The sequence below is a fragment of the Motacilla alba genome, chromosome 6 (assembly GCF_015832195.1).
Source record: "Motacilla alba alba isolate MOTALB_02 chromosome 6, Motacilla_alba_V1.0_pri, whole genome shotgun sequence".
Taxonomy (NCBI): domain Eukaryota; kingdom Metazoa; phylum Chordata; class Aves; order Passeriformes; family Motacillidae; genus Motacilla; species Motacilla alba.
The window spans coordinates 13,076,662-13,089,335 of NC_052021.1; the positions used below are offsets into that span (position 1 = coordinate 13,076,662).

Here is a 12,674-nt window from a genome sequence, read left to right on the forward strand (position 1 = left end):
TCTCATCAATTGCATTGTATGTGTACATTTGTGCATGGAAATTTTTAATACATGCTTCTTCTTTAATGAGAAATACTTTAAAAAAATATGTATTGAAAGTAGATAAAATTTTTGAAGACTAGTTTTCCCCTATCAAAATATGTTGACTTGTTCCTACAGCACGTCTCTAAATTAAGGCTTTGCTGAAGTGTGGTTGCATACATTTTTGTTACTGTGCAAGACGCAAATGCACAGCAATAGCAAAAACCATTTTATTGCACATTGTGGTGAAATAATAGCTTTTGAGAGATAATAAATGTTCAGAATAATTCCTTGGTCTTATGACAGTAAGAGGAGGTGAATTTGGATCACTGAGGTTGTAGGGTTTTTGACCTTATGGATTAGATTGTGAGGCCTGGGCCTTGATTTAATTGGAAGTAGTGCCTAATGTAGAAAGTATCTGCATTTTATGTGATCTGTTTCAGAAAATAACTGAAAGTGTGCTTCATTTGCTTAATTTCAACAGAACATTGTTAGCTTATGGAGTGGAATCTCATTTGGCCGGCTCTTCTCTGTTCTCTGTTTTCTGCTGTCCTCATGTGTTTTTCAGTTCACATGTGGTGTGTTAGAAGACAGGCTTCTCGGTTTTCCCACTGAGTACTCACTGTCTGTTCATGATGGTTGTGGTAGAGGACCTGTTTTCTCTGTTACCTATATGCTTTGTGGAAGATAAACATATAAGAAAGAGCCAAATAGGACAAAAAAGTCTTAAGAGAGCTCCTTATGTTAAGTATACCTTCTTCAGTGACACTCAGAAGTTATAATTACCTAAACCACAAATTTCTGATGTTCGTGTTACAAAGTCATTTTGGTTAACAAAGTTGTTCTGAACATTTATAAATAAAGCTAATACATGGTGTGGCATGTTGGAAAGGGGAAACAAATCTTCTGTGTCTGATGACTGGATTGCAGGGTACACCAGGGGCTAGGCACTTCCTGAAAGGTTTTTTAATAAATAAATAAAATTTCTCTTGAGTTCTCTTATCAGAGTACAGAAGTGAATTATGGAAGTTGGTCTTTCTGCTCCAACAGTTCTTTCATGTTGTGTGGGTGTTTTAATAAGTGCATCTTAAATATGTATATCTGCAGCATTCTGAATGTAAAATTTGGGTTTGCCAAACTGTTTATTCCTATCACAGATCTTGCTGAACTTACAGGGCTTTTTTCCTTCTTTTTTAAAACACTTCAAAGAAAAGGTTTTGTGGTGCTTTTTTTGTCTTAATTTTATGTCAGCTTTGAGAAATTTACAGACTTCTTTCTAAACAGGAATTACCCGAAGGCTAGTTTTCAATAAGCATAGACTAGTTATCATAATGAAAACAATGAAATATATATAATTCTCCCTGTCATTTTTTTTCATATCAAGATTAGGATTTAAATAAAGTAACATGGAGTCTTAAAAAGTTTCATTCTGTACATACTACAAGATAAAGTATGTATCTGCATTTTTGTCTGGAAGTGGCATCATGGGGCAACGATGCCCTTCTGAGTCTTCCACACAGGTCTAGGGCTGTGTTCATTAAGAGTGAACCTGCCAATGCTTAAGCTAAAAATGCTCATTTTATCTCAGTGTAAAAACCAATTTCAACTTCAAGTAATGCTCTTTAAAAATGTCACTTCAGAGAGAAGCTTTCTTTGCCAGCTGCCTTCTGATGGTTTTTTCAGCCATTTTCTGGATGTCTAAGTTGAACATCCAGCATTACTGATTGTAATTGCTCTGCGTTAGTTTCCTAGTGCAAAACTAAGGAATGAACAGCATGGCGGTAAGTGTGAGAATGTTGTTCATGGAATGATCATCTCTGAAGGACTTCCCTGCTGTGGAGAAGAGGGAAAGGATGTGTATTCAGAGCAGGATGTGAATAATGCATTGTTAATGAAGGATGAGGCAACTGATGAAGGACTGCTTTAATGATGAAAATCTGGTGGAGTTCTCTAAAGGGGAAAAAAAAAAAATATAGTGGGAAATTATATGTGCTTGCTTAAGCCCTGAATTTGTTGGCAGACCTAAGTGACCTTTGATGGGCTCAGGCTGGGGTGGGATTTAAGTGCTTTCAACTTGCCTTGCAAGTCACATGTTCTGTGAGCTTGGGGTCAGAGGAGAGCACACCAGCCAGCCTGGGCTCGGGGTCTCTCAGCTTTGTGGCATGGGTGGAGTGATAATGATTTTTCTACGGATTCTGGGCTGAGATGTGGAGAAGGTGGCTGAGAGAAGTGAGAGCAAACTTGTTGAACTTCCTCTGCCATGGTGGCTGTAAGCTTTTCCTGGGTGCTTTGTTACGAAGTAAGTTGAAATAGCTGAGTTTGTCCTCACTAAAGGTTAGAGTTAGCACAAAGAATTCCTTGCCACACAATACATGTTTAGAAGAGCTTTTTACTCACCGCTACTGTTACAGTTGCCACTCTAGTGAAGTACATCTGGTTTTGACATATCATTTTGAACATAAAGGTCAGGATATTTGTTGTCCAGGTCTTTGGCATGGTCAGATACTCAGTGATCCATAATTAAAAATGTGCATGAATACCCTTAATTCTTCTGTTCTTAAAGTTGTCACTTCATGACCCTAGAGTTAAGAGTTTGAGTCTGAACGTTTTACCATTCCATCCGTCTATTTTGTGATTCCTTTCTCAATTCCTGTGTAAAACTCCTAAAGAAAGCCTTTTGCAGTGCATGGGAGGTATAGCTGATTTCCCCAGCTTGGATGGGATAGCTGGTAAAATGGTTAGTGCAAATTTGAACTTTGCTGCTGCTTTCAGATAAGCAAATGGTTGATGTATTATGGTGGGATGTGAATTCTCTGCATTATGTGAAGATAAAATATTCTTTTTTTGCTATGCTTAAATGCTACTTGCACATCTTAAAGGGAAACTTATTAACATTTAAAATGTGCAATCTTAGTACTGTTTTCAGACACTGAGCAGAAACTGTTTCTAGGTTTGTGGTTAGTGGAAAATGCCAAACTACATGTTTTACACCTTGGTATTGGATATTCCTCTTCAATAGTCTTGATATAAGAAACTATAGAATGATAATTGAGTTCTAGTTGCTATAACGTGTTTAGATGTAGGATTACAAAATTCATGTGAAAAGTTGATTAGATGATTGTTAGGCGGATCATGATACTGCTGACTCTTATCTCAAAGTTGACAACAGTTGTGAATTTCTATGAATGCATGGGTTTAGTGGCATTCATGAGTTCAAGACTTGTGGAGAGGTTTCCATCATTTGGAGGAAACTAAGATGTGCATGCAAACATCCTGGCAGAGCAGAACAAGTACCTTGGCACATAATTTCTGGTTTTGTAATACAACTTCAACTTTTTTTTTTTTTTAAGAATTTATGTTCAAAATCATGTTTTTTTTCTATAATTAATCTCACTTTACAGGTTCAAAATAGTGGCAAAATAGAGTTTTACAATTAGAGAGGTTTGAAGCAGAGAAGGAAGGAGTTGTTCCTGAAGGATAGAAATGAAGCTGGGCATGCAATGTCTACTCCAGTGCTCTGTGAGACAGTGCAGCCTGCAGAAATGAGAGTGCAGTTGCAATTTTTTTTCAAAATTACTGTCTTAAAGTATGCGCTGCAAGCCCAAGCTAATATAAAACTACTTCGAGTATATCACAGTAGCTGTGTTTTCCTGGCATATTTTGATAAAAATAGCTTACCAAATACAAAGTAGAAATACAGGAAAGCCTGCAACCTCCCCCAGTGGCTTACTTCTGATGGACTTTGTAATTACATCTGTCTATCTCCATCTGTACCCTGCTTGCTAGAGGCTGGATTTAAGGTTAATTGTATGATGGAGAATCCTGGCTTAAAGCTATATCTTAATTAGAATTCACAATCCTCTTTACATAAAAATATCTGAAAACTCTTTTAGAAAAAAAAACCACTGATTATAGGGCAAATGAAAAGATTTTGATATTTCTTTTTTTTTTTCATAATTTGTGAATAACTTAACTATATATAAATGTATTCCAATGCCATCTGGTTTATTTCTCTCTTCATCTTACTCTTGGCTTCTGTCATCTTGCTTATTGCTCTTTGGCTTTTTAATTAAAGGAAAAAGCAGTAGAAATTACTTTTGTGATCACAGTAACATTTCAAAGGTTATTAAATACTATGAAAAATAGTGCTGTTCTGTGTTTTGAGATTTACTGCTATTGAACATAGCTTTGACACGAACATACTAAATCCCTTTGACTTGGGTATATAATATTCTAATTAGTGTAATTAATCAAATTTTATTCTGTAAAATAAAATGTTTTTCAGAAATATATGGTTCAGTTCTTGAACTACCATACGGAGATTGAGCTATCCTTGCTAAGATTGTTACATTTAACTCTTATGTTCTGATGGTGTCCTGACTGAAATAGATCTGTTCCTAAAAGTTGGGGTTTGGAAGTATTTAATTAAATCTTTAGGAATTTACAATTACAACATTCTGAGAGACCTCAGTGAGGAATTTGGTGAAAACAGAAAATTTTGTCAGTTTCCATGAGTTGTGTAAGGAGAGGAAAATACACACTTGTGTTTCATTTTGATTAATTTCATGTCAAGTGCTACAATGTAACTTTGGTGTTGGATATTTTTGTTTTGTTTGCTTCTTTGTTTTCAACTTGTAAAAACAGTAGTTTGGTCCGTAGAGGTTTTTCTGCAGCTGAAGTGAGTTTCCAAAAGCTAACCTCTTAGGTCTTAAAAACAAAACAAAAAAAAAGAGGCGGAAGAAAAAAAAAAGGAGCAAGTCCTAAAGACCTTCCTTAACCAGCATCATTTGAAAAATTCAGTTCAGTTTAACGAGGTGCATAAGCATATGCTCCTCTTTAGCATGAGAAAGCTTTGTCTCTTGGGTTGTATTCAGATATTGCTGCTTGCATGAGTTAAGATGATTAAGTATGACCCTAATGTTGTTAAACCAGTGCCTGAGTTCCTGATATGATAATTTGCAGACAAAATTTGCTTTCTCATAGTGTCAGTTGCATTCCAGTTTGGCAGCATTTGGAAGTTAAATGCCCTCACTTGGTGATTCCTTGCTGCTGTTGGATATCCTACAGGAGAATCGTCTTAAATGGGAAAGGAGATGCTGGACTGAAGGAAAAGCATGAAGATATTTTTTCAAACCTCAGGATTTCACTGTTTTTATTTCAAACTGTTTGAGTACCTGAATCATGAGATAATAATTTTTAAGATCCTTTAAAAATTGGGAAAATGAAGTTGATTTTTACCCCAGACATAGTGTATTTTGAAAATACAAAAATATGCAGATTTGTATGCTGATTGTTGTCACTGTGAATCCCCAAGTACAGGATTGCATGAAGGTCTGCCACAAGGCTGCGTAACTGCTCAGACTACCTGACTCGAACTCACCTCTGATTAGCAAGTGATCTTTTTTAGCCGTACTGCTGGAGCCATACTAAGAGTGAAGAATGAAAAAATCTGTTCTGCTGTTTTTATTATTGCATTGTCTAGGAACTTTTCATCTTTATGTGATGTTTCATGATTAAATGACTGGCATGGTGTAGAGGTGTTATGATCTTCTCCCGGTATTTCTTACTTCGGGTCTGTCTTCACTAGTTTGGCATGCACATTTGGAACTGGTGGTTAAATGAGGAGAGTTGTGTCTTGGGGGGCAGCAGAACTGAGAGGAGGAATAGTCCTGTGACAGCACCTTGGGATTGAGGTGGTGAAGGGCAGTGCAGTGTGGTGGCATAGATGGTGTTAATGCTGGTGGTGTCTTCAACAGAGGACAAAGCACAGCTGGGTTTCTTTGTAAGGAGGTATCTCTTGAGTTTATGTTTGTACCATATGTACAGAACTGACAAGCCTTAGTTTGTGCTGGAGAGTTGTACCTTACTGCTGTGGCCTGAGTGTCTGGCAATGGGGTGTGATTGTTGTCCTTGCTAATTACCCTGCAGCTGTTCCCTCCTTCCCTCCTCAGTGTCTTGGTTAACTTGGTTCCATGGTTCTTTAAGAGAAGGTAACACAGTATAATTGCAAGCTAAAATTGTTACACATGTTCAAGTTTCTTTGCTCATCGCAGGATTTGCACTTTAATTTTGCAGTAAACTTTATACAGAAAAAAAAAATAAAGCAGTGTTGCAGTGACTTGGCTAGATCTGGGGTCAGCCCGAAGGCTGGTTGCGCAAAGCCAGTAATACTGCTTTATAAAGGGGTTGTACTGCCGCGCTAAAATTCATCCGTGAGTGACCTCTTGGAACTCTGTAACTCTACACCCACACATCCTAATTGTCTGCTTAGGTCACAGCCAGCCTTTTGATGTCCCGCAGACCACGGTAGGGTACTGGGCCAACTGGTTCAGCTGCCGCCCGCTGCAGCCGTGGAACAACAGCCCTTTGTTGTGCCCGGGCCGCGGCGCTCTCGGGGGCCGCGGTGCCCTGCGCGGCGCTGAGCCGCGCTCCGCCGCGCCTGGCCAGCGCCAGCGCCAAGCCCAGCGATATTTGCGGGGTGGGCTGTTTGGTTTGGGCTGGGAGCGTGTCTGCTCCGTGCTCTGTGCATGGCTTGTGGTGCCTGAAATATGGCAGTAGTTTCTTGGAGTTTAGCAGACTTCTCAGTTCGTGTTATTGCAGGACATCTGCTTATGCTTTAGTTTATACCAGTGGAGTTTCTTGTAAAAGCTTACTAGAAAGTGGTTTGGGGTTTCTTTGGTTGGTTAGTTGGGGTGGGGCTTTTGTTGTTTCTTTCTTTCTTTGGAAGGTTTTGTGGAGTATTTTTGTTGTTGTTGTTGTTGTTTTCTTACTGCTTCTCTTCAGCCACTCTTGGACAAAGGCTTCTACTCACTTTTAGTTAAAACTAATGCTGGAATGTCTTCTCCAGACCTGTGTTGGTAAATGATCTGTTATCAAGAATAAAATTTTAAACAGAAAAATGTTGATATATGCACCCTGTCTCATGATTCCAAGTATTTGGAAAAGCAAAAATCTGGGTGGTTACAGAGATGTTGCTTTAAAAGAATATTTCCATGTCAGGATGCTCATGAAGTATTATGAATCTGTTTCTAAACTGATTGGCATGCAAGATATGAATTTATGTTTCGTTTATTCAGATACTGCTCATAGGATTGTTAGTGCTGATTTTATAGGTTCTTGCCACTTTATATAAATACATTCTGCAGCTTGACTAGCAGTGTTCCAGTAATTCTTGGTTGTTGAGCATACAGAACTATAATTTCTTTAGCCCACCCCCACCCCAGCATTAACTTATATTTTTAAATCACAGGGACTGAGCTCAAATTTTTGATCATAGTCATAGAATATATATTAGTATATATACAGTGCTTGGCAAAAGTAATATGCTTGCTTGTAATAATGCTTCCTGTGTGCTTTTTTTTCATAGTTTCTTATTCCAACTTTTTGTTTTCCAGCTTGCATTAACTTAAGCTTAAGGCTTATTTCATGTTATGAGCTTGCTTGCTGATCTCATTCATCCCAAAAGCAATGCTGAAGAGGACAACAAATAAAATTATAGCTATAACATAGTAGAAATAAGGAAAATGAAGTGTTATGCAGGCAGCACCTGAAACCAGGTGATAATGACTATGGTTATTAAGCAAACTTGTCTGTCTTTAATCAGAGACCTGTTTGTGGAACATGGACTTGATGAGGAAGACAATAACAACGTGATAATGACAAAGCTTAGCTGGGTTGGGAGGATTTGGGAGCAGCATATATGAGATACTGTCTGTACAATCAACCTGTAATCTTTGGAGTTGAGAAGGAAGATGAGTTGGAAGAGAGCAGAAGCAGAAATGCATTACTGTAAAGCTTCACTGAAAGGTATGGGAAAGTTGAGTGGTTGCATTGGTGTTGAGTATTTTTATGGGCTCTTTGTTAATCTTCCTCCGGCTTTCTGCTTGGTTTTGGAAAGGAAATGATTAAAGGTTGTGAAAAATTTGGAGTAATGTTTCTTTTCTCCTTTTATAATTTCTTTATGTTACTCTTCTCTTTTCTGAAGCATTTTATTTTTCATAGCGTTGATCTGTGGTTGGATGAACAGTGAATACATTTATTTCAGCCGTTCTTTTGAGTAAGTTGGCTGTAAAATACAGCAAATGGCTGCTTACAAGCAGAAACCAATGGAAATAAATTGCCAAAATTCCTTTAAAGAAGGAAAAACATTTTGACTGAGAAATCAAAGTTTATTATTCAATACAGCTTTTACTTTATAAGGTTCATGCTGAGAATTGTGCAGCATGAAGAAGTGAAACATTCTGTGGCCAAAATTAGCTTTTTAGTGGTTTGATTGTGGTAGTGTCAAAACCTACTTCCCTCTTTCAGTGTTCAGCAGCATGGGACGCTCTTCAGCTGAAGTCCCAACAACCTTGGCTTCCTGTGTTTGTGGGGAGACTGATTAAAAGCAAAATGTGGGGGAAGAGAGTTATGTTTTTTTCTTCCAAGACAAGTATTTGTGTCTTTGTTGCGTCCATCCCAACACAGGATATATGTTCTATAGCCAGCCATATATGTGCTGTGAAGTAATTTCTCCTTGAACCACATTACCTTCTTAGTTTTGTATGGAACCTGGAGCAGTTGGATAGCTTTACAGGTCTTATGTGGGTTCCCAGGCAGTCAGCTTTTCTAGAGACAAACCAAGTGATTTCTGGTAACATGTTGCCAGTAGCTAAAACGGCATGTCAAAAAAATTTCAAGCATGTAATCGGTCTGCATGTGTCGTATAGAATTTGATAGAAGGGTCCTTGTAAGTGTGACGTTCAAGTCATGAGTGTGCAAGTGTGATGTATCAATTTATACCTTCCTCCATTTATAATCATGTACAGAGGATATAGTCTCACCAGCAGGTGAGGCTGGAAAATGAAAGCATTGCAAACCTGGCTTTCACATCAGGATTTTCTGCAAGTGACTTGTATGTGAACAGAGGTTTTGGGAGTCACTGTACTCAGGCATGGTGTTTTCATTTCTGTATCATCATTCCCACACCCTCCATTATTTTATTCCTTGTCTTAAAATCCTGTGGAACTTTTCCTGGGAATCCCATGGGAGAGTTTGTGTTGGCAGCGTATGTAATGAAGTCTTGATCTGGCAGCTGCAGAGTCAGGTGGAAGTTGCTGTGTTTTGGACATTTTGCAGCCTATATTTTGGCTGAAGTGAGTGCCGTAGTTTTTGCTGTGGAAGTTAATTTATTGGCAGAGTATTGGTTCTGCACAGTGGCTGTCAGATGGAGCATGGCTGAAATCATCAATTCTGAAGCTTTCCAGGTTCTTCTAGAAGACTTGGTGTACTGAAGGCGTAAGTGGGGCTGCAGTTCAAAGCTGTTGTTTTTTTATGAAACTGTCATTCATAATTGAACTTTTGTCAAAAAAATACATTTAGTTAGAAAAATTAGATGTGTAGTTGATGTTGAAACATTTCCCAGAGTTTTTGTACCTATATATACACACACAGGTTCCTAGATGCATCTGTAATGTACACCACTGCAAGACATTCTGACAAAGGACGTTATGCTTTTAGTGGATGCATGAAGCTGAAATATTACCTCAGTTCTTTAACTGGTGCAATAATTACTGTAGTATTTCAATATTGAGAACAGATTTCAAAATGAGAAAATTGCAATAAAGTAACAAGGTTCAAAGTTTTGGAAACATGAGTAGCATTTCATCCTGCATATTAGCTTCTTATCCCACACCAAAACAAAAGTCACTAAGGATGAAAATAAGCATTAGATGGTGCGCAGCAGTTGTCTTCTGCTGGTGCTGTGTCGAGGCTCAGCTTCTGAGGAGCCTGTCTCCTGCAAGTTATAAAGAGGTCTTCTGTCTGTTTTCGTGACAAGTAAACAGAATGGGGATCTCTGTCTCCTTGGTGTGAAGACTAAGATTTGAGGTCAGCACCTTTTCCAGTCTGCAGGGAAATGCAGGGACAGAGATAATGTGCCTTTACTGTTTGTTTCACTGACATAGAACTTAATTTATGTGAGATATACAATTTATGTGGGAAGTAATTTTTTTCTTTTGCTGTGTTTCACATTAGAGCATTTGTTGTTTGAGCAGAAACAGGAATATCCAGACAAATGAGCATTGGCTCCAGCTGTAGATCAGGTTTCTCCAGGTTCTCAATTTCATCCCTTTGTCCAGCAATTAAAAAACACTCTTCAGCATCCCCCTCAGAAAATTTTTGCAACATTCCTCTTTAGTATTTTTATTCAGACAATAATCAGAATTTTATTGGCCTGCCTTTTTAACAGCCACAATACTGCTGTACTGCAGCTTCTGTCTTGGTAACAAGAGTGGGTTTTATCATTCTAGTTTTCTTTGTATGTGCAAGCCATGGTGACAGATATTCTGCTGTTCACAACTAAACACAGAAGCAACAGGACTTCTTAAAACAAAGTTGTGGTTTGTTGTTTAGGGCTTCTGGGTTATGAATCTTATTCCTCCTAAAACACACTGTTAGAGCTTTGATATTGCTTGACTAGACCCATAGAGAACATGTACCTGCTACATTGCAACTGTAGGCAGTTCTGTCCAGGATATTCTTTTGCTTTGAGTTTGCTGAAAGTTTTTTAGTAGAAAAAAGCCAATGTGCTAGCATTAATTTTTGGTTTTCAAATTGGTCTTTTATTGTCTAGGTGTTAATATAATTTAGTTTAATACCAACCTACATGGAAAAGTTGTCAATTGTTTCAAGATTTATCATACTTTACATGACTGTGATTTGGTTTCTGGATTTTGCTTATTCTATACCTGCTTCTTGTTGTAGGTGTATGTAGTTGGGAGCTGTGTTTCAGGCTGAGCTGTCACAATGAGATCACAGTGGCAGGAGAGCTTGTATGCCACAACACAGTTCAGAGTGCAGTTGAGAAAACTTCCCTACTTATCCCTCCTGCCCTTGTTCTTTGCGTTTTTTTCACTTCATGCCATCTGTGCTTAGACCTTCTATTCACGGGGACACAGGAGGTGTCAAGTGCCCTGGAAGTTTGGCATAGGAAGCAGAACACTAAAGAATGTGTTAACATTGGTATTACTCCTTGATAGGTGAACATTTCCTTTCACACCACAACATTTTGTCCAGACATATTCCTGCTGTTAATTAGTGTGTAGTATTGTGAATATCCTATTCCCCATTCTTTTTAATCCTCTTTTTCTATGCCTGTGCCACTCACTAAAATGCAGTGGTTTATGCATAGCCACTAGAGAACAGACTGAGCTACTACGAGTGGTTCTGTTTCTCAGAAAGCTTTCTGCTTCCTATTAATTGTAGGAAAAATCAAGAGTAATTTAACAGTTGTTAAGGTTGATTTCTGTTTTTTTCATTTTGAGTATGGCTGGCTAAAACTTCTGACTGTTGAAACCCCATCTGTTATCTTTGTTCCTTACTTTCATTGTCGTGTGGGAAGAACAATACATGTATAGTGTATAGACATGGTGTGTTTTAACGAATTTTAATCTGAAATTTTAAAACCAGTAATACTGCTTTCAGTCATCACTAGATCCATTTTTGTGCTCTTATAAATGTAGGCTACAGCACTTAGGGTAAGATACTGTTGATCAGGTATAGAGGTTGGACTTTTTTTTTTTTTTAACAGATCATAGTTTTAGGAAGGTAAGCCTAAACATAATCTCGCTTCTGTTTATCAGCAGTGACATTCTTAATTATTTTTTAAATTTAGTTTTAAAGGAATTAATCAAGCCACCTTATTGTTCTGTGCCAAGGCTTGCAACAGAAAATTGTTGTCATTTGTTCCAAGTGACATCTGTTTGTTTAACTCATGACACAGAAAACCCGCTATGGTAAATTGAATTAAATATGCAATCCACCTGTCTTTGTGCTACCTCTTGTTGCCGATTAAGACTTCAGTTTTTTCCCGCTTAGTGAACATATATCCTCCAGATACAGTATTCTGTATTAAAAAAAACCAAACCAAATGTATGCAAGTGTTTTCCTTACCTCATTTCTTGAAAAGTAGAAGATATAGGCATGATTTCTGGGTTTAAAAATAGAGTGCTAGATTTCTGGGGAGGAAACAGGGGTATTGATGAGGTGGTGGGTGTTTTGTAAGACTGTCATGGGTAAGTTGGTCTGTTTGCTTTCAGAAAGCAGCTTTCCATTCTCTTCTCCAAAAATACAAATCATAAGAGCTCCTTCTTCCCACAATAATGAAACTTCTTACCTTTTTCATGCTAAGATAAACAAAAAATTAAAAGTAGGAAAATTATAGAGATTGGCTTCAGTAAGAAGATCAAGAGTGTTTCAGAAAGCCTTGAAAGATGATGATGAAAAGCTTGGAGAGATCTGTTTAATACAAGGGTCAGCAGGTTCCTTAGGGCTTTGGCTTCTACTTCTAGGGGGAACGTCTTGTGTGTTTGTTGCTTTAATTGTCCTAATGGACCAAGAATAATTTTGCTGGAGCAGTGTGGATTTCCTTATCCTGTTTCTACTGGTTCTAGTAGTTTGTTTCTTCCCCATCCAGTAGAAGGGGAATGCTTTGGAAGATCCACTGTACTTCTGAAAACACAAAGCAAATCCTAGTACCTCGCTAGATGTGCCAGTGAAATATAATGGCTGTTTTGTGTATAGTCTTTCAGTTTGAATGTTTATCTCCACAATTTCTTTGAATCATTTTGTGTCTTATGTTCTGTTTAGCTGTCCATTATCACTGCTATTTTTTT

General features: G+C 37.9%; 1 protein-coding gene across 5 annotated transcripts in view; it reads left to right on the plus strand.

Moving 5' to 3' along the window:
• The window catches only part of DLG5 (discs large MAGUK scaffold protein 5), a 98,053-nt gene that overhangs the window by 11,489 nt on the left and 73,890 nt on the right, over positions 1 to 12,674 (plus strand). Inside the window, exon 1 of one of the 5 annotated variants that reach the window (XM_038140197.1) lies at positions 1,469 to 7,827. The exons of the other annotated variants lie outside the window; for them this stretch is intronic. Within the exon in view, the coding sequence (XP_037996125.1) occupies positions 7,773 to 7,827 (55 nt within the window). The 5' untranslated portion in view covers positions 1,469 to 7,772. Of the gene's footprint in view, positions 1 to 1,468; positions 7,828 to 12,674 lie in introns of those variants that run through there. 5 annotated transcript variants of the gene reach the window in all.